Here is a 27,191-nt window from a genome sequence, read left to right as displayed (position 1 = left end):
AAAGTCGTCAAGAGTCCAAATGTTGATGTCAAAGAAACAAAAAATTTATTTGTTTGTAACTTTGACTAGCATGTGTTCATAATATTAAGGAATTGGCAATGTAGTTCTTCTGAAAACTTTGTGCTCTTATTCTTCTTGTGCTCCATTGCAATCACCACTGTGTCAACCTTTGGCTGATATTACTTCGACACCATTGGTTTATCAACAACAAAGATCTAAACTGGCTTCAATTCAAAGCAAGGTTGTTTCAACACAAGAATATCAAGAAGCCCAGCCATCGAGGCCCAAGCGATTTTATTCCACCCTTTAAAATGTGCAGGAGGATGAATTTCCTGAATTAAATGATTTACGCTAGTGAGTAGGGAAACAAATTGTTGGTTCAATTAAGCATGCTCTCTTTACTCTCTTTTGGCTGTTTCAAGGTGCCTGAGCCACAAAATATGCACAAGCTAAAGGTAAATCTAAATTAAAAGCTGCTGCAGATTGAGTATGATGCCTTATTGAAGAATTGCACCTGGGAATCGACATGGTTACCAATTAAAAAGCCCACTAGATGCAGATGGATGTACAAAATCAAGTGTAACATTGATTGTGCTTTGGACCATAGTTTTAAAATATGTGACCCATCATAACTCAAGAAGCTCAAGTTTGACTCAGACTAAGCAACTCACCAATAACTCATATGGTCTCTTGCAACATCATGTTCCCAAAAATTACGAGTTCAATACACATCATAGTGTCATAAGATTATAATGTCCCCATTTTGAAATAGAATTTAAGAGTAAATAATAATAATAAAATTAAAATTAAAACATGAAAGAATATAATTAAATTTTAATTAAGTTAATGAATGGTCAAAAGACATGAAATGAAAAGTTGTGTCTCCCTCGAACATGAGATATAAAAGGGAGAAGAGAACCTCTTTTGAGGGGGATGATTTGGGAATGAGAAGTGCATATCTGTTTTAAATAAGATGTGCAGATCTGATCTTCAAAGGTTGGGTCCCTTTCAAAGGGCATATATAATGAAGAGTTGCACTCTTTCAAAGGGTGCTAATGATGGAAAGGATGTGTCTCCTGCAAAAAGGGCATACATGATGAACAGGCGTGACCTCTCCCTCACATTGAGAGATATAAAGGAATTGAATCAAAAACATCCAGTGAGATCACCATCAATCAGATCAGATCAGAACTGTTATTAAGCTGCAGGCAGTAACATCCTTGTTCTTGGTGGTATGCATGGGGATGTGTTTAATATGTATGCTAAATATATGAAGCCTGGTAATGTTCTTATGCAGAATTTAATAGCAATATTAATATAGACCACACTTATGTATGACAGTGTCATACCCCTGATTGGAATTCCTTCTAGCAAGAAAATTATCTTATAAGTTCGTCCCTCTCCCTCTAGGGACAGCAATCTTATGTTTAGTGGAAACAATTAATTAATTAATGCATTATTAATATTATTAGCAAGGAGGATCAGTTAGCACAAATTAAAGAAGCAAGTCATTACTTATGGTTGGCAGCAATTAAACAAGAAGGGTCATATCTCCCAAAACAGTTGTGACCGAATGGAGAGGCATGTCTCCTCACCGCCTATGAAAGATCCATAAAGCCATATCAGATACAACAAGGCATCGAAGGATAGAAGATGGAACAATCTTAGAAGGAGAGAACAGAATAAAGAGATCAAATCTGCAGCTACTGTTAAGTTAGGATGATATTCTGGTATGAGTTCCTGTGCACATACGTTTAGAGTCAGCAACAATGTTATAACTTATAACTATTTCTGCATGTAAATATGTATATATTTCTGCATATCCATTATACCTATGTTCTGCATATCTATACTGTATACTGTGGAGATTCTGAGATCCATGATAGATAATACAATATGTTCATATCTGTTATGATATATTTCTGAGGGTTTATTCTAAGTATTATTGAACATTATAAAGGAAGTGTTGTTTGTAACTAGGAAAGAGGGTTCAGATTGCCCTAAGGCAACATCCGAACCTCTTCCCTTAAGCATAACATGGAGGACCGGCCCTAAAAGGTTTAACGTGGCCCTAAAACAAAGACCAGCCCCATCCACCACGCCACATTAAATTGGCGCCAAAATGAATATGTAAATGGAGGCCAACTTAAAGGTTATGTGGGTTAAATGATAATATAAATAATGATCATTTACCAAACACAAACACATTCTTATTTTCCCTCTTGCAAAGCGAAATACCTCTGCAACTAAGTATGCGAAATTGAGAAGTAAAATTGGGCGAACTCATCCAAGAAGGTCAAAGGCATTGGTTGTTCCAGAATTCTGTTAGATAGCAGATTTGTTGCAGACTTGGAATAATTAGAAGGGCAGATCTGACCATTAAACATGCAGATCTGATAAGAGGCTGAAGAGTTCAGCTAAGTATTGTATTGGTACAATTCAGATTGAATACATAATCTGACCTGTGGGTCTTTAGTGCTGGGTTTTTCCAGGGTATTTGTGTTTGTCTCCTATGCACTTACTTTCATTTTATCATTACTTTACTTAATATTAGCAAATAATTAAATGCTGATAATCTGATTACTAATCTGGGTCACAAAATTAACATGGTATCAGAGCTAAGGTGTTACTAGCTTCTGATTTTAGTAAATCATTTGTTGCATATAGCTGCTGTTTGTTTTCAGATTAAAATATCAGGTTTGAAGGCTGAAGATAGACTTGAGGGAGCCATTGATTTTGCTGCTTGGAAGGTCTGTATTCTATTGATCCTTGAAGAGAATGATCTGCAGAAATTTGTAGAAGAAGAAGGGCTATCTCCTCCAGAAGATGCTGAAGAACTGAAACAGTTCAAGAAAGATTCCCTCAAGGCTAGGAGGATCATAATTGAATCCGTCAAGAATCATCTTGTCACTATCATATCAAAGTTTGTGTCTGCCAAGGAAATGATCAAACACTTGGAAGAGATGTATGAAGTCAACAACCTCAGCAGGGCACTTGCACTAAGACAGCAGCTTCTTCACATAAAAATGAAAGAAGAAGAATCAATCATAGCCTACTTGATGAAGACCAATGAACTAAAGGACAAGCTAAGCACTCTTGATTGCCAAATCTCGGACAAAGATCTTGTTATGATTGCATTAAATGGTCTACCTGATGAATGGGAACCATTCATTCATAGTATTGGTGGAAGAGTTGATCGTCCCAACTTTGAGCGTCTTCAATCTGATTGCATCGAAGAGGAATCTCGAATTGAGGTAAGAGGAAAACTCAAGAACTCTCACAAAGATAATCATGTTCTCTTAGCTAAATCTAGGAAAGGTGGACATTGGAAGAAAGAAAAGAGAAGCAAAGATTTTAGATCCTCCTCCTATGATCCAAGGAAGAAGTCGAGATTCCTCTCACATTCGTTGCTTCAGATGTGATAGTATGGTCACTATGCCAGAGATTGTCAGAATGATCCAAAGGAAAGGGAAGTCAACTTAAATGAAGTTGCCGAACAAAGTGAAGATTATCTTCTTATCTCTGCTCTATCCAGCAATGTTCCTACGGACAGCAATACGTGGATACTTGACAGTGGTGCCTCCAGACACATCTCAGGTTTTCGTGAGCATCTCTCAGATCTGATTGAAAAGAACACCAACCTTCATGTAGTAATCGGTGATGATGCTCGATACTCGGTAAAAGGTTCTAGTACTACCTCTTTAAAACTAGATTCTAGTATTTCCTTACAACTCTGTGATATTCTCTTTGTACCTGGTATTAAAAGAAATCTTATTTCCATTTTTGCCTTAGAAGATAAGGGTTTGCAAATAGCATTTTCTGAAGGGAAAGTACTCGCTTGGCCTAAGAAATCTAATTTCAAATCTGCTAGTATTATTGGAAATAGATGTGATAGTTTATATAAGCTTGCAGCTAATCCAATTCAGGCTCTCATTCATGAGACCCCTGAATCATGCGAGCTATGGCATAGAAGACTGGGACATCTACACTTTCAAGCTCTTCCCACTCTCGATAAAATGGTTAAAGGTATGCCTAAACTCAATTTATCTCATGATGATGCTTGTAAAGGTTGTGCAATGGGCAAGAATGTGAAGAATCCTTTTCATAAAAGCGATATTAGGGCTAAAGAAAGGTTAGAACTTATTCATTCAGATTTATGTGGTCCTATGTCTGTAGCATCTCCTAGCGGTTTCCTATATTATGTTATCTTCATAGATGATTTCTCTAGAAAAACATGGATCTATTTTCTTAAATCTAAAGAGTCTGAAGAAGTCCTAAACAGATTTAAAGAATTCAAAGCCTTAGTTGAAAATACTACAGGAAACCGAATCAAATGTCTGAGGTCTGACAATGGAGGTGAATACACCTCAAGTAGTTTTTATGACTTTTGTATTAAAGCAAGAATTAAGAGGGAGTTTTGTGTTCCCTACAATCCTCAGCAAAATGGAGTTGCTGAAAGAAAGAACAAGACCATTGTTGAAGCTGCAAGAGCTATGATCCATGATCAAGACCTCCAACCTTTTCTATGGGTGGAAGCATCCAAAACAGCAGTGTATATTCAGAATAGATGTCCTCATCGCACCCTAAAGGATGTGACTCCCGAAGAAGCCTTTACAGGAATCAAACCTGACATCAGTCACCTAAGGATATTCGGGAGCCTGGTGTATGTTCATGTGCCTAAAGAAAAACGAACCAAGTTGGATCCATCTGGAAAGAAAGGCATCTTAGTGGGATACAGCGAATCTTCCAAAGCTTTCAGGATTTACATTTCAGGTCAAAGGTATGTTGAGGTAAGTAGAGATGTAACTTTTGAAGAAGATGTTGCTTTCAAAAGATCTAAAGGTTCATTATCCAACAATAATGATATGGAAATTGAAAATCAAGATTCAATAGTTGATGCTAACCCTGAGATACAGGAGGAGCCTACTGACCTTCCAGATCAGGAAGTTCAGAATGACTCATCAGAGCCTATGCTCCCTATCGATATACCTCAGGATATTGTGGTCTGCAAGAAGAGACCACTTTGGGTTAGAAACACGATTCAAGATGCTGAAGGTTTTGCTACTCCCAGAGGAACCTTTAGAGATAGCAAGAGATTCCAAAATCATGTCAACTACATTTCTGTGATGTGCAATATCATTGAGTCTAAACCTCACAATGTCGAAGAAGCTATGTCCCATTATGCTTGGAAATTAGCCATGGATGAAGAGTATGGGTCTATCATCAAGAATGATGTCTGGGACATTGTACCCAAACCCAAAGGTAAGTCTGTTGTTTCCTCTAAATGGTTGTTTAAAATTAAGCATAATGCTAATGGTAGTATCAAAAAATATAAAGCTAGGTTTGTAGCTCGTGGTTTCTCTCAAAAGGAAGGAATAGATTATGAAGAAACTTTTGCCCATGTTGCTAGATATACCTCTATTAGATCTATAATAGCTATTGCTGCAGCCAAAGGTTGGGAGCTGCATCAAATGGACGTTAAGACAGCCTTCCTCAATGGTGTCATTGAGGAGGAAGTCTATATTGAGCAACCAGAAGGTTATGTAATCCATAAAAGAGATTCTCATGTTTGCAGGTTGAAGAAAGCCTTATATGGGCTCAAACAAGCTCCTCGTGCTTGGTAGGAAAGAATTGATAAGTACTTACTAAGCTTAGGATTTTGCAAGAATGATGCTGATGCTAACATTTACTTGAAAGTTTATAATGATGAGATGCTTATTTTAGTTTTGTATGTGGATGATTTATTTCTCACTAGTGAAAGTAAATTAATCATAAGATGTAAGAAGGAATTAGCCTCAGAATTTGAAATGAAGGATTTAGGTCTAATGCACTACTTCCTAGGGTTAGAAGTATGGCAAAGATCCAATGAAATTTTTCTAAGTCAAGGAAAATATACTATTGATATTTGAAAAGATTTGGAATGATAGATTGTAAACCTATGCATACTCCTATGGAATCTAACTTAAAGAAGTTAAGTGTTTCTGCAGCTAACTCGGATTTTGCAAATCCATCTGAGTACAGGCAGTTGATTGGTTCTCTGATGTACCTAGTCAATACTAGGCCAGATATCTGTTATGCTGTGAATGCTCTCAACCAATTCATGAGCTTACCTAAACTTGTTCACCTAGTTGCTGCTAAGCACATCCTAAGATACCTGCATGGCACGATTGGTTATGGGCTGAAGTATTCACTTAATACCTCAATCCTCTTGGAAGGCTACTCAAATTCAGATTGGGCAGGAAGTGTCAAGGACAGGAAAAGTACTTTAGGGATCTGCTTCAACTTAGGCTCTGCAGTGATCTCTTGGGCATGTAGAAAGCAATCTTCGGTAGCATTAAGCACTGCAGAAGCTGAGTACATTGCCGCATCTGTTGCATCCAGAGAAGCAGTGTAGCTTTGCAAGCTCCTTGTTGGATTATTTGGTCAAGCTAGTGGTCCTACCACCATTCATTGTGATAATCAAAGCTGTATAAAGATGTCAGTAAATCCCGTATTTCATGATTGATCCAAACATGTGGAAACACACTATCATTTCATTCGGGACATGGTGCAAAGAGGTGCCATTCATCTAAAGTACATTAGCATAGATGAACAGATTGCGGACATCCTTACCAAACCGTTATCCAAGGTGAAGTTAGAATACTTCAGAGACAGACTTGGTGTTGTGGAAAACAGAACCCTGATTGAGAGGGAGCTTCAATCTCAGTGACTCTATCTACAGCAGTTTGAATCATTCTTTGCTTGTGTGCAAGAATGAATTATGTCCAATATATGCTTGTGTGCTAGATGGAAAATTGTAATTATGTAAAGACCCACTTTTGTATTACACTTTCTATGCTTGTGTGCTAGAACCATCCTATGCTCGTGTGCTAGGTGGAAGATGTAATTCTATGCTTGTGTGCTAGATCCATTCTATGCTTGTGTGCTAGATGGAACTCTAAAGGTTCAAATTATGTATTCTCCTCTTCCCTAGTTAAGAGGGAGTGTTGTATGTAACTAGGAAAGAGGGTTCGGATTGCCCTAAGGCAACATCCGAACCTCTTCCCTTAAGCGTAACATGGAGGACCGGCCCTAAAAGGGTTAATGTGGCCCTAAAACAAAGACCAGCCCCATTCAACACGCCACATTAAATTGGCGCCAAAATGAATATGTAAATGGAGGCCGACTTAAAGGCTATGTGGATTAAATGATCATATAAATAATGATCATTTACCAAACACAAACACATTCTTATTTTCCCTCTTGCAAAGTGAAATACCTCTGCAACTAAGCATGCGAAATTGAGAAGTAAAATTGGGCGAACTCATCCAAGAAGGTCAAAGGCATTGGTTGTTCCAGAATTCTGTTAGATAGCAGATTTGTTGCAGACTTGGAATAATTAGAAGGGCAGATCTGACCATTAAACATGCAGATCTGATAAGAGGCTGAAGAGTTCAGCTAAGTATTGTATTGGTACAATTCAGATTGAATACATAATCTGACCTGTGGGTCTTTGGTGCTGGGTTTTTCCAGGGTATTTGTGTTTGTCTCCTATGCACTTACTTTCATTCTGTCATTACTTTACTTGATATTAGCAAATAATTAAATGCTGATAATCTGATTACTAATCTGGGTCACAAAATTAACAGGAAGAGAAGTTACAGTTAGGAAAACGGTGTTGGGGTTACCTTGTAGGCACGCCACCTCATGGTTTAAGACCGGGGAGTCCCAAGAGGCCAAGGGGGTACAAAGATACTGCCCTTGGGCCTATGAAGAATAGACTTCCTGGGAACCTTACTGTAACAGCCCTCATACCTTCTATCATGCTGAATATATATGTAAACCATGGGTTATAGGACAGGTATGACAAGTGGAGCAAAATGGTGATAGGACGCCTCACTAGGTAGGCGACCTCATTGATGGTATGGGCCACATGAGATCAAGGGGGTTAAGCCACCCTTGAGCCTAGGATAGAGGGTTTCTTGGGTACCACACTTGGTCATCCTTTAAAATGAATTCATGCTTTACTCAAATAAGTTCTTAGGATCTGTTATAATCATGCATTTTATAATTTTATATCTTCTAACTTGCCTACAGGGCTTCATTCAGAATACCAGGTATCTCTAATCTCATTCTACTCTATTTAGGGCATTACATTGGTATATGGAATCATGGAGATTGGATCTTAATGTTAATATTTATAAGTTCAATGATTATTAATATTATGAGGACCTAAACCAGGATTAATTTGAAACATGTATTATATGTGATAATTTAAGTTAAAAATAAATTACCCCCTTAAGACTTAAGCTGAAATTGTTATTCTAGGGCTTGAATAAGGGAGATTCCAAAAGGGAACATTACAAAGATCAAAACTTACAAATCCATATTATTATTTTACTAGCACTCATGATTTTACCAGCAATCACATTTTAGCCAGTTTAAGGAAAAATCAAGTGAATATCCAAGATGCCATTAAGCATTTACAATCACCAGCAAGCATCTGAATGCAGGTGGTTTTTATTTAGATTGCAAGTTTATTTTTACTCACAGGTAAAAGGAAATGCAAGCAAAAACAATGTGGAATTGTTTGAATTCTATCACACCTATATGAAGTCGAGTTTTTTACTAACATGCACACTTTTTGCCTTTCACTAAGTTTTTTGTGCAGTCTCATGATGACTCTGATTGATCAATCCCTCTGAGCTGAATCTCTATGTCAAAAATAATGGTGATGACATTGTCATTCTTGTTGTCTATATTGACAATCTTGCCATCATAGGGAGAAACTAATCAGAAGCTTGTGATGAAAAATAAAATCTTATTAAACCACCTAATACTCAACCTAATAAAATAATCCACAGTTTAAATTGTCAAAAAGCTAAAATTTACAGGAAAATGTCTTAATTCTAGGCAATGAGGCAACCTCAGGCAAAGAAACAGTTTTATGGTACTACGAAATCCACAAAATTTTCCTAGAATCAATTCTTGCATTGGTAAGACTAACCTGAGCAGCCAATGCTTGACTAACAGTGTACTCTGTATCTGATTTAAATTGTCTCCAGAGTGATTTGCATTGAACTGGTGTAATCAAAATATTTGAAGGTGGAACCTGCAAAGATAAAAATAAATCTTCCAGACTATCCAAGAAATTAAAACAAAAGAATAAATAACCCAGAAATTGAAGAAAAATCAACCAAAAAGCATACCCCTTCCCAAGTGCTTGATGCAAGTGCATTCATTGGAGTAGATACGCTTCTCTCCAAAATGGAACCAACTGCATCAGCACTTTCTGTTAGTGTAGAAGACAGAGTTGCCTCAATCATATCTGGTTCCTCGTCCAATCGTATGGCTGCCATAACAGCAAGCAGCTTCAAAGACTGCAAACACAGATGTTCAAACTCTCATAATAAATATAAATAAATAACGAAACAGAAAATATAACTAAAATTTTGCAAGCATAAATATAATGCAATAGACAATGCATAAAGGCAACTAAAGCATAATATATCTTCTCATATATGGAAATTAGCTTGCCAGGACTATAAATATTCCCTCACTAATTAAAGCTAATTATGCTATAAACTCTGATTTGGATAACAATCAAATAGAGCTATTCTCTAAACAAAATCTCTGGACAACTAAGGGGCTAATTTCATTTTGAAGTGACACAGAAGCATGCTGGGAAAGCAGTGAGAGAGTACAAAATAACTTCAGAACCAACTCAAAAAGCATTTTCCATAAGATGAGAAATCAATCCATAGCATCAAAATTTTGAGCTGCCAAGTTTAAAACTATGATTTACCCTTCCTTGAAAACAGAGGCTACTATCAAAACCAAGAGCCTATATTAGAACCCCTGGTATCACAAACTCAAAATCAAACAAACCAAGCCAACCATGTGATGGCTGGTTAAAGCTACCTACACCTAGAGCTGCATTAATACACCAGAATGTGCAGCAATCCTTTTTACCAAATATAATATCAAGCCAAGCATGAACTTTACCGCAGAACGAGCATCTTTTGTAATAGCTCTAATATCTTCCTTCCCAGTCCAGACCCTTGGCATCGAATCAGCATCATGACTGAAGACAGATGAAAACCTGCAAAGTATGGCCACTAAAAGTAAAGAGCTTTGCTTTACCATAATTTAGAACAATGTAGCAAAAATCTTTCTGAGAGTTGACTCAGCAAACCAAATGATCAAAAAACAATTCAATTAAATCAGAAAGTCAAAAAATGTTGAAAATTTCATGAAAATGGAGACAAAAACAGTTTGTTTGATTTCATGCCAAATTGAGGTCCAATTGCTATTCTTGATAAAATCCTGATTTTTGGCAAAATATCATCGATCTGATTCGGATCTAATTGGCAACAGCCCTTGACACAATAATTTGCAACTTTTTCCAGATATTTGCTGGAATGATTTAAACACATACAATTCTCAATTAGCACAACTGGTAAATTATGGTTACCTCTCCTTCATGAGAATGAGAACTTGTCCAGCTTCTTCTCTGGCCTTCTTCTCCACCACGCTTCTTCCGTAATCTTTTAAATCTTTAACCATCTTACTAGAGGTCACATCATCAATCTCAAATCCAGCAATCACGGATGTAAAATCTGATGCTGCTCTTTCGGTAACAATCTGTAGAAGTTTCCTTATTTCTGGCCAAGTGTTCGGTGCTGCAGCCTCGAGAAGAGAGGCCACTGGTTCAGCAAGGTCTTCATTAAGCCGCATCTGTACACCCACAAAGTAAGAACATATCACCAATTTTCAACATGCGGTCCCAATTCAAAAGAAGCAGAATTTTTTTATATTAATAAACTTCCAAATCAGGAAACACTGAATATAGGAATTTTTTAAAATTGCCTCAACATATGGCACAGATTATCATAAACATAATGTGGTAGACAATCAGGTTAGCCTGATATATAGCCCACCAATATTATTCCAGTACAAAGTTAGAGCCTGCCATTGGCAGAAGGGATTATGATGGATTGTTGTCATATATAGAGCCCTACCTCGAACTGTTTTTTAATCTCAGACAACTTAGCAGCTTGCACAGATGCTGCATGAGAATCAATATCACGCTGGAGTTTGTATCGAGTTTTTGAGGAATCCCAATTTGCTTGTTGAACTTTTGCATCTGCAAAGTTGAAGTGAATACAATGTTTGATCAAAAATTATGGATAACAAATATTAAAGCTAAATATTTGCATCTTCAGCTGAAGAATAAAGTTAAATAATTCTGAACTTAACCATAAATGGTTGTCATCTCTCAAGACTGCTATTTTAATAGATCAAATCACCCAATGCCCAAAGATAGCATGAGATCGACAAAAACTGTGATAAAAAACAAAGGCAAATTAACATATATAACAAAGTCAATAAATAATATGCATTACTCAATTTAGTGTCTTGTAATGTCCCCATGTTTATGCCATCTTGTTCTGCTAGTGTTAGCCAGTTTTTAGGAGTTCTCAGAGGTTTCCAGTTTCACAAGGAGTGTTACTATATTCTTGGTGAGCTCAATTCTCAATTTCAGCAGGTTTCATCGATAGTTGCTATTTATAGTAAGTTCTTGCATGGCATTTATCTTTCTGGGCTTTTCTGGGTTTGTTCTCTTTGGTCCCCGGAGAATACTACTACTATCTACAGTAAGTGCTTGCATGGCATCAATCTTTCTGGGCTTTTTTGGGTTTGTTCTCTTTGGTTCCTAGAGAACACTACTATATTAATATATAGTAAGTGCTCATATGGCACCAGTCTTTCTGTTTATTTTTTTTCTGGGTTTGTTCTCTTTGGCCCTGAAAAACATTGCTATTTATAGTAAGTGTTTGCATGGCACTGAACTTTATGGGTTTTTCTAGATTTGTTCTCTTTGGTCCTCGAAGAACGCTGCTATTTATAGTATGAGCTTGCATTGCCATCAATTATCATCTGATAGATTCAGTTGGTGCTCGCAATGTTACTATTTTGGGATAGCATTAATGATCTTGGTGACTTATAGTGTTTTGGATATATTATTAAAATAACATTAAAACATTAAAGTTAAATTAAATATTTAACTTGACGTTATTTAAACTAATAAAATGACTTTATGTAGCACCTAAGGAGATATAAGTTTTTATTCCAATTATCAAAATAAAATGCTTTCTAAAAAGGTGGGTGCCAACATAGGGAGACATAAGGTGAGATTGAAGTTAATTTAAAAAGTACAAAAAACCCTAATTAGAGAGTTGGGCTTGGAAGAGTTACAAAAAAGTGTTTTTGGAGCTCATTTGCAATATGTTGAAGTTATTATTTCTGATATTTCTCTCTAAGTGAGAAGAAGAAACCCTATGTGGTTCTAGAGATCGAACGTGGTTCATCTCAAAACTTAGGAGGAAGAAAACCCTCCTTTGGAAATCAGTTTCAGTAGTGGAAGATCTACCCTAGCTGGTATTTTTTGGAAATATTGTTCAGGTATTTCACAGTGCATTCAGTTTTGAGATATTTGTGTGTTTTCCCTCAGTGACAAGTTTGCAAAAGATATTCCTTTATCATTTCAAGTATGCAAAGACAACATTGATACACCTATCCTTGGCATGGGATTATTCTTATTTCTTGGTGTGGAATTTGTATTAAGTTTTTGTGTGGAGTTGTGACCCTTGCTTGGCATAGGGTTTTAACTTCTATTTCTTGGTGTGAGAATATCTTTAAGCTTTGCCATGGGTTTTTATATTTGCTGTTTGCAAAATCATCCCTACTATGGTGTGCATGAGCAGATCCGTAGACTGATGTTGGTCTGACAATCATTAAATATTTATTGCAGATTTCTTTGTCAGAGATTTCAAGGGATTCAGGTAGTGGGTTGCTGAGTATAGTTCTGTGGTTTCCTGAATGTTAATATCAGCCATTGAAGGATTTTTCCATTGCAGACCTATAAGCGTGGGTGAAGTATATAGAGGTTCAAGTTGGGCAAATATCTTGGTACCAAAGTGCTGCTGTATGTACTTTCAAAAGAGTAAAGGTCTGATATATATTATGTCTACCTCTTTCAAAACTGATCTTATCTCAGAACTGTATAATTCATTGATATATTTCTTACATTAAATATTTAAAGGGCTTAATCTCTACTCATTGCCTATTTAAATTGGTATTTTAATGAACAGTATTTGCTGCATTCAAATGTATGTTTTAATTGCTGAACATTGAACTTAAATATGAAAATCTTGCAACACATAAAACCATCTTTACACATTGAGTAAACAGATTGTTAAAACGGCATGGTTAACAATGCAATCAGTAAGACAGCCAACTGTTTGAAAAAATACCATCATAGTTAAATGGTGAAAGAAGTACAATAATTTGGTTACAATTTGGGGTAGCTTATTACATGTCTCTAGTAATAACAAACAAAACATTTCTTGACAGTAGTCAATCAGACTGTGTTGCTGTTGCAGCAATGTATTGTCATCCAATTTGGTCAGAATATAGGAAATCCCATTTTGAAAACCCAGTAAAGTCTAAGTAGTTAGTAATTACTAATTAATAATTAATTTTGTTTAATTGTGCTAAGTACCACATGCCTAAAAGAAAGACTGCTTATAAAGACCAAAAGCATTTATCATACAATATTTTCTTATTAACCTAGATACAATATTTGTGTTCCCATAAACACACCTGCACATTCTTGATCAAACTGTCCCAGACAACGTTTTGTACAGCACTGAACAACAGCTGCAAAGCCTTCACCATTTTGTACACCCTCTTCAAGTTCATTTTTGAATCTATTGAAAGCATCAGAACGAAGATGCCCTAACATGGCCTGATAGGCAGGGTATACAAGCTGCAAAGAGCTTCAAGTTTAGCAAGATATCATGTCCTAATCTTTGATCAAATAATTCCCTGAAGAAGGGAGTCACCAATGATTGGAAGCAAAAAACGCTATACCATGGTATCCAGACAGAAAACACTTACATCTAATGACTTAGTCACCAACTGCTGGCGTTTTTCTGTTCTTACGCTCTCATCAAAATAAAGCACTTCTGCATCGTAACTGAAAATGCAACCGACCAATTATCAAAATGATATTCGTATTTGCTCCAAAACTGAAGCATTTAAGCCCACAACACTGATTGCTGTGAGTATCACAAATTCAAGAATGACAACATGTTGCAAAGCTGCAAAGTTTGTTCAGAAAAAGCACAAGAAGATTACTCAGGAGATACTAAGTTAGAGATAGCGTTTGGGATTCTTTACAAAACCATTTGAGTTAAAATAGAACACTGGAAAAATGAATAGGATTTTATTAACATTTACTTGGTTGGATACAATTCTTCCTTTAAAAAAAAATTGATAATGAAATAGGCAAGTTTTATATAATTGAAGAGAAACCCCAAATGTAGACTGTAGTTAATGTTTGCTAGACGCAAAAACATTTAATATCACTGAGTCTTTGTTCTATGAAATATGCAATATTACAAAAAAGCATAATACTGCCTAAGAGTTACAAAATTTGAAGACTGCCTCATACAATTTTATGTTTGCAAAATTCATATGAATAAAACAGACCTATTATTAACAAACTGTCAAATTCGTATTACACTTTGCAGAGGAAATATACAGTAAACCAGAGCAGTTCAAAAGAACATTGGGAAGAAATTATTTCGTCTATTAGAATTTATGACCTACTCAAATACATGTTTTCTTGAATTTTTTCATTGACATGACATAGCAAAATTATGTTAAAAGTATAATGCGGCTCCAAAAGTTTGTAAACTATTCTGAAAACACTATTTGCTGTGGATTAAATGGCATTGATAACAGTGGAGCTCTTAAAATCTAAGGTGGTTCGTCTGATTACCATGAGTAGGTAATAGACTAACAGTGAAGATGTGGAGACATACATAAAAGCTAATTATTGGAGAAACTACTTATTCAACAGACTACATGCATGCCATATCAGCAGCTTGTGAGATGAATTAACAATGGCATGAAGTACAAGCACTTGCAGTGCTTGAAACAAAACGTGCAAAGAAGTAATTCTATGTTATTTACTTTGGATGTTTTATTACTGAAACACTCCGACTTCAAAATTAGCTGAAATGCACCTTTATTTTTCATGCATAACTTTTTATATCTTAGTATTTGGCAAATTCCAATTTCAGAACTAGCCTCAAAGCAGACAGCTCAAAAGGGCCAACATAGAATCAATTATTTATATTAGAACTGACAAGCCACTCTAAATAGAATAATTACTTTCACTGAATACAAAACACTTCATACCTTGACAAATATTTGTCCAATATAGTGCTCAATTTTCTCCCAAACCCTTTAACAGGTCTAGACTGTACTAATTCCTCCAGCTCTCGCCAACCCTAAACCACACGATGAACAAATAAAAAATTAAGCTTAAAGATTCTAGAGACAGAGACGCATGGAAATATTTGCAATATGAACTGCAACAAGAAAGAACAAGAACAAACCAAAATCTCTTGATGAAACGCAAGTGACCAGAATAAGAAATTTAGCATTTTCTTCAGCCAAACCTTAAAAAAGAGCTTTTATAGTTTAAAATGTTAGGAACTCTCCAAGCATCAGAACAAGCAAGATCTCTGTTCTCTTTTTTTTATATTGACGAGTTAACAGACAACTGCAGGCGTACATAAACACAAGAAGATAAGGCAGAAATGAGCCCATTAAGCTATAAAGCAATAAAAGTGATAACCAGAAATTTTCAAAAAAGGAAGCTGTGAAAATAGCACTTTCATGAGGGAGTACTCAAACTCAGGAGTTTTTGGTAGCTTCAAAATAATGACTTCTAAAACATAGGTCAGGACAAGTATGAGGTATTTTTTCATTTTCATTGTTCAACATTTTAAATTCAGTTATAAATGATTTCTAAAATCATTGGGCAAGAACGTGGTATTCTTACATGTTTAATATTTTAAAATTCAACAAGTGCCACAGTGTTTACTACATGCCTCATACTTGTCTATTTTCTCATAGCTTAATTTTTCTTGTATTTTTAGTGTATTGTTCTGTTTCCTTTTGGTTTATTTACCTAAATTTTCTTCATATTCACATTGCCTAGAAATAACATTGTTGTTCTTTTCTACAAATGCATGGAACTGAACAGAGGCCAGCAAACTCAGAAAAACATTATCCTGTAACAATTTGAACAGGTTGTGACAGATACTTTTTGCTCACAGTAAAACAAGAATATGAATGGCACATTTAGAACAAGCATACTCCTAGAAAGGTAAAGCACAGATAAATTGAGCAGCATGTTGGAGTAGGTTCTCTTTAAATTGACGTAAAGGGGGAAAAAACAAAAAAAATTAAAGAATAGAATAACGCAGCACCTGTGCTTTTCAGTTGCTTTCCTGTGGATTAACCTGCTAGTTTCTGACAACAATACAGTACTTCCATTGGTTTTCGGCTTATTTTAGCATGTCTTCATGTGCCCACATTTGGTTTCAACAATCTAGCTGAATATATATAATGCCGGATCAACTAAACTTTGTTGTGGACATATAGTTGAAACATTAAAGTATAGTTGATGGTAACTAGTTTAAGTACCAGCTAAATTGATTGGTCCAGTAACACATTTACTGTAAAATTGGGTATACAACCTAAAAAAAAAATAACCTTTTTAACAATTGACTTAATCAAACAACTTAAAAAATATGTAAGGGATTATATGACATTGGCACCACTATCGACAATGGGATGGAAATGGAAAAACATGCTCCCATTCTTGGTGGACAACAATGACCGAGAATTGGTGCAAATTCTTGAGGGCAGATTAATAACACTCAGACCTAGGCCAGATGAGCTTATATGGTCGAGATCAAAGGATGGACAATACAACTGCAAAGATGGTTTCAGAACCATATATGATGAGGCAAACAATATCAAGGACTATATCCCTAACACAATATGTTGGGACAAATTCGGTCTCCCAAAAGCTGGCTTCTTTGCATGGGTGGCAGTTCAAGGGAAGGTCCTACCCGCGAAGCAATTTAAACTTAGAGGTTATGAAGGACCCTCAATTTCTTTCTTATGCAAGAAAGATGAGGAAACAAATGATCACGTGTTCACAACCTGTAACTACACACATAAATGCTGGTATTGGTTGATGGCACAACTAGGTTGGTCAGGTGCCCTCATCCCTTGCCTAAAGGATTGGCTTAGAAGTTGGCCAATCATCAAAAGGAATAGAATCTTCCACAATTTATGGATATGCAGCCCAGCAATGGTAATCCGGGAGATCTGGAAGGAGAGGAACAGGAGAATCTTCCAAGAGACAGAAATGAAGGTAGAAAATTTGATAGCAAAAATAGAAGCCTCCATCACAAAAACCTCCAACAATAGGAATTTGACCATCCCACAATATGACAAGACATTTACAAACTGGGATAACTACATCAAAAAGCAGTGTAAGGGGATTAAAATCCCTCCTTTCTTTGGGAAGGGGACCAGAGACAAGACCGATGGTAGAAAAGCATGCAAATGGGTTCCCCCGGAGATTGGATGGTGCATCCAGAGGCAATCCAGGGGAGGTAGGGGCAAGATGTATAATCCACTCACATGAAGGGATGTGTATTGGATCGAGATCCCGGTATCTTGGGCATTGCACAAACAATAAGGCAGAATTGTTGAGCTTAATAGAGGGTTTAAACCTATGCAAACAATTAAAAATATCCAAATTGGAAATAGAAGGGGACTCGGCCATCATAGTTAATGCAATAAGGACTAGGACAATGCCAAACTGGGAGCTCAGAAGTTTATTGGATAGAGCCCTTTCTCTAAAGGAAAGCTTCTCAGATTACACGCTCAATCACATATATAGGGAAGCTAACAAATTGGTAGATAAGCTAGCTAATTTAGGGGCAGATGGAACAAATAGAACCACATCATTAACATACAGGCAATCAGACCAAGATACTCATATGCAGGTAGAGATTTAGACATAATCCTAAAAACAACACATTCACAGCACATTCAGACACATATTAGAAGGTATACATATGTATATGCACAAATAGCGGTATATATGTATGTATATATTTGTATTTATATAATTATATGTGCACACGTGCATATATATGGTAGCAGATACATATATAGATGTGCGTATACATATATAATTATATATATAGATACACACGGACACATATACAAACATATGCGCATATAATCATATATATACCTATAAATAGTATTCTTAGAGCAGAGCAAACAAATATACACAAAGTATGTTGGTATGCATATAGGGATACAAATATATGCATATATAGAAAACAACATACAATGACAGGACAGAATAGGGCTGGAACTTTCACAAATGTGACAGAAATGCTCATCTGTACACATATAATAGGATTATCTTAAATCTATATACACATACATATATATGCATTTATATATAGATATACAAATATGGATATAGATACATATGCATATAGGCATATATATATATGCATGTATGCATATAGGTATATATATAGATATATGCACATAGGTGCATATGTGTATACATAAATATACATGGATGTATACAAAAGTATATAAATATGTATATAGATATATATGCATATAGGCATATATACATAGGGATCTCTCTATGTAGACTATCGAGTTTCAGCATATCTCCAAATAGGTTCCTCCGATGGTTAAAAGGTATTCCGATGAGGAGTTCTTCGTAGTCCACATCTCATTTGGTACATCGGGTCACCTTATCGGGTATCGGAACAACTCATTTTATGTTTCTCTGATGACCCGATGACATCGCCCTCATACTTGTGCATCCTTTTACCTCTCCGGTCTATCGGCATATGCTTCCCCAATGAAACCTCCTTCTTGTTCATCGTCTTGCAAAGCTTATCGGGTGTCGGGACATCCTATGTTTCTCTGATGACATCGGGATCCAGCTTGTCTATCTTTAGGTTTATCGGCTTATGCTCCCCCGATAAGGTTTCCTTCCTAACAACTACCTCGGCTTCCTCATCGGGTATCGGCGTAGCGGAAAATGTCTTCTTCCGAATAGTTGTTGTCATCCCGATGACATCACCTTGGTGCTCTTTTAGTCACTTCTTTCGGTGTAGGCTACCCCGATGAAATCACCCTATAGGGTATCTGGGTAGCTATTTCCTACACTCTCTGATGTCCTGACGACTTCAAAACATCCGCTCCGCATTCTCCTTCATCGGTGTAAGTCATTCTGATAGCCTCCTCCTCTATGCCCAGCTTGTCTTCCTCATCGGGTATCAATATAACCTGAAACACCTCTCCCCGATGACTCAAGTTACTCCGATTACTCACTTTAGGTATTGCCTCACCAGAGTAAGTCCAGCCAATAACACTGCCTGTGTTACCTAGTCCATCGGGTATCGAGGTAACCTAGAATAATGCTTTCCAATGACCCGATGACATCGCCAACAAGTGACCGCTCCACTTGATATCGGCATAGGTTCTGCCGACAACCTCATCGGGTATCGGGGTAACTTTTTCTTCATTATGCCGATGACTGTGAATGCTATGCCGATGATTGTCATGATATCGGCGTAGCTCTTCCCGAGAGATTACCAACTTGCCAAACTTTTTCCTACCGATCGCACCCTGAGAAAACGCCATCGGGCGCATCGTAGAAGGCCTTCTTTCACAAATAACCATGGTAATGGGCTTCTGAAGCATTGAAAACATTCCTGAATGCACTCATGACCCTGCTTCTGTGATGAATTGTTTGCAATTACTAATATAACTAATCTTATACATAGAGATATAGGATCTGCAGTTAGGACAAGGCACATATTGAACTGTTCACAAAAAAACTTTGATATAGCATAGATAGCGAAGGGTAAGAAACTCACTTGATGACAGTTTCAAAACATATAGTTATACTAAATAAGTGAAGTTTAGAATGTGGATGTGTTTTGAATCAGGCACATACTAAAATACACTAACATGGAGTACTTTAGTAACTCTGGCATTTTGGTTTACTCAGCATTTATATTAAAACATATATAAGTCTCGAATATCATGGTAAGAGCATGAAGTACAGGCTAGATAGGTTGTGTTATTATCAGTCCTTTGTTGACTAGTGTTTATACCCCTAATATTATTGTAGACTGGGTAATCTTTCATAGTATAGCTAATAATTTTTGATGCTGACTTAATATGAAAGAAACCTAGGCTATAATAACTGGGGTAAGTATGCAGAGATAATATTGGCTCTTCTTCTTTGGCACTAACACTTAACAAAGTGGTTTTGCAGAAGGATTGTTTTGAAAATCTGTTTTTGCAAGATAATCAGAAGATGGCAAATATGGCAACAGTGAACTAAGAAATTTGGCGGAAGTGAACTAGGATGTTACCTAAGAAGGGCTTTTTGATCAGCCAAAATGCAAAATTTGTAAAAGATGGCAACAATGAACTAGGATGCTACCTATGAAGGGCTTTTGATAAGCCAGAATGCATAATTTGTAAAAGATTATATGTAAACCATTAAAAGTTAGTAGTCACTGACTGGACCTATGGTCCCGGGCAAGGCCAGAGGTTTTCTCCTCTCCGCTCTTTCCTAAAGGCGCCCGCACTGAGCGGAGATTGTAATAAAATTTATTAATAAAATATGGCTTAGGCCTTTTACTGAGCAATAAAATAGAAAAATAAATAAAAAATAAAAAAAATGTTGATGCATTTGAATAGCTCTCACCCCCATGTAAGGAGAGAGATTTAAACGAACAGTTTAGAGAACCTAAATTTTGAAAGGTGATGCTTTGTTTCTACCTCTAAACAAATAAAATAAAATAACACTATACATTTTCTTTGCTCATGACAACCCCCTCTTTAATTCAAGGAAATACTTTCATCCTTTGAATTCCAAAGTCCAAGCTTGATTGAAACTAAAGTCACCGTTTTATCTTTTAAGATTAAATGTACTATGTGCCGAATAAAGTAGGGTAAAAAAAAATGCAATTATGTTAGCAAAAGTGGATTGTCATATTAATTGGACATCACATCAACTTAATGTTGTTTACTGCGGAGTCTTATGTATTCCAGTCATGCTAAACGATGTAGGAATTTGTTAATGGTGTAAAAGCACTCAAAGTTCATGGACTTGAAGCTCCCCAGATTGGATCTCGACCTAACACATTTGGAAATTTTTGTCATTTTAGTGTATATTGTTTGTATCAGATTAGCTTGAAAATGTTCCAAATAATCTGCATGCTTTTGTAAAAAAAAATATTCCTTCTGGTATTTTCTATGTAGATATACATAGAAAGCAAATATTAGTAAGTATATTTTCATTTCATCCATGATTACTTAAAGATTACAGATAGCCTGACACGAAATATATTTATTTGTGCCTCACTCACTATTGATGAGATTTTTTATGCTAGGTTGCCGGTTCAGGTTCAGGCACCGGTTCGGGTTCGAAGAACCGGTACGCCAGTACAGCAAAATTTTGAAAAGGGGTTTGGGTTCATTAGTACAAAAACATGTAAATTATATATATATGCAGCCTATAAGCATGAATTAAGATTAGCATGTCACAGCATCATATAAACAACAAAACCAACATAAACTTGTAATCATAGCATCATGATCATGCCATAACAGCATCATATACATCAAGTTTAATATCAAAGTGATAAAATATTCAAGTATCATTGTTTCAACTTTCAACAATTTAAAGTTTGATCATCAAATGGATTCTCTAATTCGTCATCCTCATTCTCCTCCTCCTCATCATTGACATTGACATTAGATGAATCAATGCCAATGCCAATGACACTTGCACTTGCACTTTAAGTTTGCTCGCTATCTGAGTCATCAAATGCAACAAGCTGAGAAGTGAATTTATCCAAATCAGTATGTTTTGGCTCCATATCCCATATCTTCATTTCCCCTTGCTTGTAGTCATGTTGCTTGTGTGAAATGAGCCAAGTTAATGTTTTAAAACTCACTTTTAGAGTCATTTTAATTTTTTACGTGGTGGAATTATTAAAAAAAAAAATTGCAAAAAAAAAATTCCATTTTTGGGCTGTCAAACCCCTGGGTTCGACTTGGGTCCTCTTGGGTTCGACCCTAGGTCCTCTTGGGTTCGCCCTGGTTCGAACCAAGCCTGCGAACCACGAACCCTGTCCGAACCACAGGCAAACCGGACCTGAACCCTGAACCAGGACCATACCGGACTAGTACCAGGGGTCTAGGGGGCCCAACCCGGTAACTCAGTTTTTATGAGATTGTCCATTCCTCTCACAACTTCGTGAATTTGTGCATCAAATAAAGTAAAATAAGAGGGTGAATTGAGCGGCCAATCAAAACAACTTTTAACATTGAAAATCATGTTGATGAGAAAAATCAGAAAAATGATAAGTTGATATTTGACAAAATAATTGAAAACAATTTCATTTTGAATACAATTGTATCCTACCATGGCATGTAATATTATATTGGTAAAGTATGTTTGAATGAGTGAAGATGGAAAAAAACAAAAATTAAAAATATGAACTCCCATACAACTCTCCAGTAAAAAAAAGCTGGAAAACACATTCAACTCGTCAAAAAGCACACTGGTCCAACGCCAAAATTGCTGAGTCAGAATATACTCCTTCAATTTCCTGCTACATGATAAATCACAATATCAGAATTCACAGATAGAGTACCTCATCAATGGACAACTGATCAACTTTTTCTTTTGCAATCTCTTCACATCGAACAGTTGCAACCATCACCTATCATAAACCCAAAGTCAAATGGTAGTAATAAAACAAAAGATGACAAACCTATTTATCATTTGTCAAAAATTCATAATACAATAAAAAAGTTGGAACCTTATGAGCAGGCAAGTCAAGGTCCCTATTTTCTTTGATAATTTTCCAAATTTGCTGTATGCTGAATGGAAAACCAGATGCAGGGACAACTGCTCTTCTGTCACCAGCAAGTCCACCAGGTGTAATGGAGTTGAAAAAGCGTTCTCTGAGGAATGCAACCTAGGCAAATATAGCACTGCTAATGATCACTGAGAGGAAACTCTAGATAAAAGACTGGCTATCATCAAGGAAAAAATTACACTGTATTATACAAACATCAAAGAGCAGACATGCTGATAACCCTGTCTCAGAAATCTTAAAGAATGAATTCCTCAAGGAATATAAAATAATCAAATAAGAAATAGAACCAAGCATAGCTACCGACTAATTTTCAAAAGCTTACAGAATATAGCTTCAACACGGATAGGATTGCATAACAAGGTAAACCAAAACCCAGCTGATTTGGCATTTATTAAACTCAAACTGCAATTTATGATTTTGAGATTTGTCCAGTGGTACGTAAGAGAGTTCTACAAGAAAGAAGAAACACTTATTACCTGCTCTTTGAAAAGTTCTTCTTTCTCTTCATAACTTGACAAAGCTGTAACTTCAACCTAGATACAATCAATAAGGAGTATATTTAGTGCAATGGACAAGTGGACAACTATTTAACATTGTACAAAAAGAGCACCAAGATACTATTCGTAAAATTTTTGAGAAAAAAAAGTGAATAAACATACATTGAAAAACTCACTAAGTGGTGTCTCTCTGTGTTTTGGTGGTTTTGGGACAGAATTCCAAATCTGTATACCAAATTTATGATCAGTGTAATGCCTGAAAGTAAAATGTGTCAAAACGAACATAAAAATGCATAAAAGAATCACCTTCTGAATATCTTCTCGAAGAATGGGCTCCAGAACTTCTAAAGGTGTCTATACATAATAGAACCAGAAATTTGTTACAAGAAAATCAGCACATTTAAACTGAAAAGTAAACTAGAAAACTCAATGTATAAAAGTCACTATTCACATTGTGTCTTTGAACCTCAAAAGGTGCTGTGAGGAGTGACAAAATAAAAATATGCACCTTCGTCTTATCCCGAATGACAAAAAGTAATGTTGTCCTTCGCGGACTAAACAAACGCATCATGACCTATCATAAATGAAGAAACGTGAATTAACAAAACAATCAAAAACTCACTCCAACAACTTCCAAAGACAATATACCACAGAATACCTGGAACACTGTTTTTAATAATGGCTTGTTTGCTGCTTGTTCACGGCCAATGTCATGACACCACCTGAACAAATAACCATTCATAACAGATCACTGACAATATACAGACTACATTTTATGCACTGCATCACATGCAGAAACAGATGAAAGAAGAATATTTGAACAAATGGTACTTACATATTTATCAGCACAATGTCTGAAACTGCTAAAGCAAAAAGTGAACTCTGCTTCTCAAATGTCGTATCATCCTACAACCAAAATAAACAATTCATTATAATGCTCAGTACCATGCTGATGCAAAAGAGAAGCACTAATTCCAAATCTAGGAGTGCTTCCAAAATTATATTGCTATCCTACTCAAATTTTAGTAGTAAATACTAATAATTCAGATGCAAGCTCAAAAGAAGTGATTATGTTAGATTGCATTCAGAGATAAACCGAATGTGCACCTAATAAAGCTACAAGTGTACTATATATGTGTCAATTATTGATCGTATATTGTTTACACCTAAGTTACCAGGTCTCTCATTTTTGGGCCCAATTGCCATACCAGATGTGACAGATACAGATGCGGGAAAGGACATGCATTTGGTCACGACATGGCCTTGCCATCCTGGGTATCCTGTAGGTATGTGTCACAGAGAATCTGAAACCAAGCAATGCCAGGCCATACCCAGGAGAACCCATTCAGAGAAAGAAAGGCAAACAACCAAACTTTAAAAAAGTCAATTTAAAAAAACCATGATGGAGCACCCATGGTTTGCCAATCAGAAAAATGAGCCAGCAGGGCCACAGCAGCAGCACTAACAGGTCTGCAACATTTTCTTTTCCAAAGCTTGACTGGAAAAAATCATTTTGTTGCAAAGCCTCCACATATGCTTATCATGACCTAACTGTCTATGTGATGCAAGCTAAGTGATAACACAAATTTGAGTTCTAAACAAGTTCATGTAGAACGTGTTAGTATGGGATAAATTAAATTGGATCAAACAATCTCCCCACATCCATTTTATTTATCATTCTATTTTCTGGAGCATCAATTGCAAGAGTGTGAAGTTTCCAACCCTGCAATTAACCTCTATGACGAATCACAGTTAGAGTTAGATTGAAGACATAAGAAGGCAATTGAAAAAAAGGGACTCCGTATCAGGTATTAAAATGGTTTCCAAAAGTTCATTGCATCTGAAGACCTAATTGAAGGGAATCGACAGTCTCTAGCTTCTTTTTCCAGTGATGGCCTTATAAGCCAATAAGGAATTTCCAATCAATCAAAACCCTATTGGGTGCAGATTTTATACCACACCCTTTCCTTAAAAGGAATCTTATTGCCAACAAGATCATTAAACACAATAGTGTCAAATATGATAAAATTATCACATTTGCAATGGAAAAAAAAAGAAGAGAACAACCTTGTTTAAGAAATTCAAGATTAGTATAATGTCTCATTAAAACAACCTTGTTTAAGAAGTCTCACGTTAGTACAATCACCCATTAGTAGACACCCACTTTAGTATCTGGTCAGGGACGGCCTTGGAAGATGTGTGTATTAGAAGACCATGAATTTGATTAGTTTTGAGTCGTTTCATTTAATGTTAAGAAATGTAGCTGGTCTGGTTTGAAGTCTGGAATTGATTACAGAGATTCATAGAGTAGGCTGATTGCCTAAATTATAAATGATAGGTCCAGATGTGATCTAAGGATAATATGGTGGTTAATATAATGTTTATCCCTTAATTTGATTAATTTCTAATTATTCTATACCAGAAGACAAAATTCTGTTGGGTGGTGTGAAGGTCACAGGTATAAACTTATAAAGAAATCCAAACAGAGTAAGAGGAGGGTGCCTAGTTCCATGGGAAGAAACTGAGTCAGCAGTAGCAGCTCACATGGTAGCAAGAACCGGGGATGACAAACAATTGTAGACACCTGGGGAGTAGAACAGGGAAGGAGCAAGGCTCAACAAAAACAAACTCAGATATTAAAGGGCCCCAATCTTGAAGATCATACTGGAGAAAGGAGAGCCTTGGAGAAAGAAACCAGTGATGGAGAAATATTTAATCAGAAGAACACCAGACAAGTCAAAGTGGCATAAGTAAATGAGGATCCAGGTGGAAGCCTTGAGAAAACTGGAGAACATACAGGTGAGGATACTTGGAAATGCAAGCTGAAAAGCAATTGGAAGCGGAATATATAACCCAGCGCTCATATAGATTTAAAGCCAACCAAATAAAACTGGAAATGATGACTATGTCAGGGATTATCCATGGAGAATTAATGCGTAGAGTGATGGGATTTGCTAAAAGGCTAGTTAATTTGGTCTGTTAATTGGTGAAGTGTCTGAGTTGGAAGCTTAGGCAGAAAGTTTACAAGAAGAAAGGATGGGAATTAAGACTGATTAAGGATAGAAAGAGGGTCGAAAGAGGAGCTGGCTTGCCTCAGAAATATGTTTCTAACATTACATTATCTGTATTAAGGTGAATTGCTACTTGAATCATTATTAAAATCTGCCACAGTTTGTTTATGATTTGTGAATTGTTTGATTTCCCTTATCCTAAAACATTTGCATGTGAAGCTGTATGGTTATTCTATTTTGTCTAGAAGAAGATGGGAAGACTCACCCTAAGGCACTTGAGGCATGGATTTTAACATTAACAAAAGTTATTCAGCTATGAGGCCTCAGCCGAAGTTTGGTGATTTAGCCTACAGGTTTGGTCACCTAGAAATGCATCTCCCTTTCTATTGGAAGTAAATCACAACTAACAATATGAGAGTCTCAATTACCTGGTTTATTAGATCCTTGCTTGATTGTTGACTCTTTTACGGTGGAAATTCCTTATGTGTGAACTAGTCAGAATTTCTGAGTATATGTGTTAGAACTTAATTCAGAATGGAGCCCTTGGTAAGAAGGAAAACGGAAAATTTGGAAGAAAGTAGAGTGATCGGATGAATTCCATGTTAGGGGTGATGTAGTCGGAGGATAGGCAGTGATAATGGCACTTCTTTTACCCCACATAGAACTTGGCACTTGTTGTGAGAGAGGCCCCGTGGAACAGCAAACCTGTTTCCTCTGCTTAACCAGATGGAAAGTGGCAGCAACATAATCTAAAAGTCCTTCAGTGAAATCAAACTAATTGTTTTATTTCCATTTGATATTAATGATTAAGTAGTTAG

General features: G+C 36.3%; 1 protein-coding gene across 15 annotated transcripts in view; it reads right to left on the bottom strand.

Moving 5' to 3' along the window:
* The window catches only part of LOC131054457 (protein ROOT HAIR DEFECTIVE 3), a 90,704-nt gene that overhangs the window by 10,204 nt on the left and 53,309 nt on the right, over positions 1-27,191 (bottom strand). For all 15 annotated transcript variants that reach the window (XM_057988973.2, XM_057988984.2, XM_057988978.2 and 12 more), the window contains 16 exons: positions 24,198-24,268; positions 24,021-24,084; positions 23,871-23,936; positions 23,669-23,716; positions 23,525-23,587; positions 23,342-23,398; positions 22,806-22,964; positions 22,638-22,706; positions 15,250-15,341; positions 13,942-14,020; positions 13,645-13,810; positions 11,001-11,125; positions 10,454-10,716; positions 9,985-10,081; positions 9,189-9,359; positions 8,987-9,091 (listed from right to left, as the gene is read on the bottom strand). In XM_057988973.2, the coding sequence (XP_057844956.1) occupies positions 8,987-9,091; positions 9,189-9,359; positions 9,985-10,081; positions 10,454-10,716; positions 11,001-11,125; positions 13,645-13,810; positions 13,942-14,020; positions 15,250-15,341; positions 22,638-22,706; positions 22,806-22,964; positions 23,342-23,398; positions 23,525-23,587; positions 23,669-23,716; positions 23,871-23,936; positions 24,021-24,084; positions 24,198-24,268 (1,695 nt within the window). The remainder of the gene's footprint in view (positions 1-8,986; positions 9,092-9,188; positions 9,360-9,984; positions 10,082-10,453; positions 10,717-11,000; positions 11,126-13,644; positions 13,811-13,941; positions 14,021-15,249; positions 15,342-22,637; positions 22,707-22,805; positions 22,965-23,341; positions 23,399-23,524; positions 23,588-23,668; positions 23,717-23,870; positions 23,937-24,020; positions 24,085-24,197; positions 24,269-27,191) is intronic.

Source organism: Cryptomeria japonica, chromosome 2 (genome assembly GCF_030272615.1).
Source record: "Cryptomeria japonica chromosome 2, Sugi_1.0, whole genome shotgun sequence".
In the NCBI taxonomy this organism is placed as follows: Eukaryota; Viridiplantae; Streptophyta; class Pinopsida; order Cupressales; family Cupressaceae; genus Cryptomeria; species Cryptomeria japonica.
Note: the sequence above shows the minus strand (reverse complement) of the source record. Positions and strands in the feature narration are given on the sequence as shown.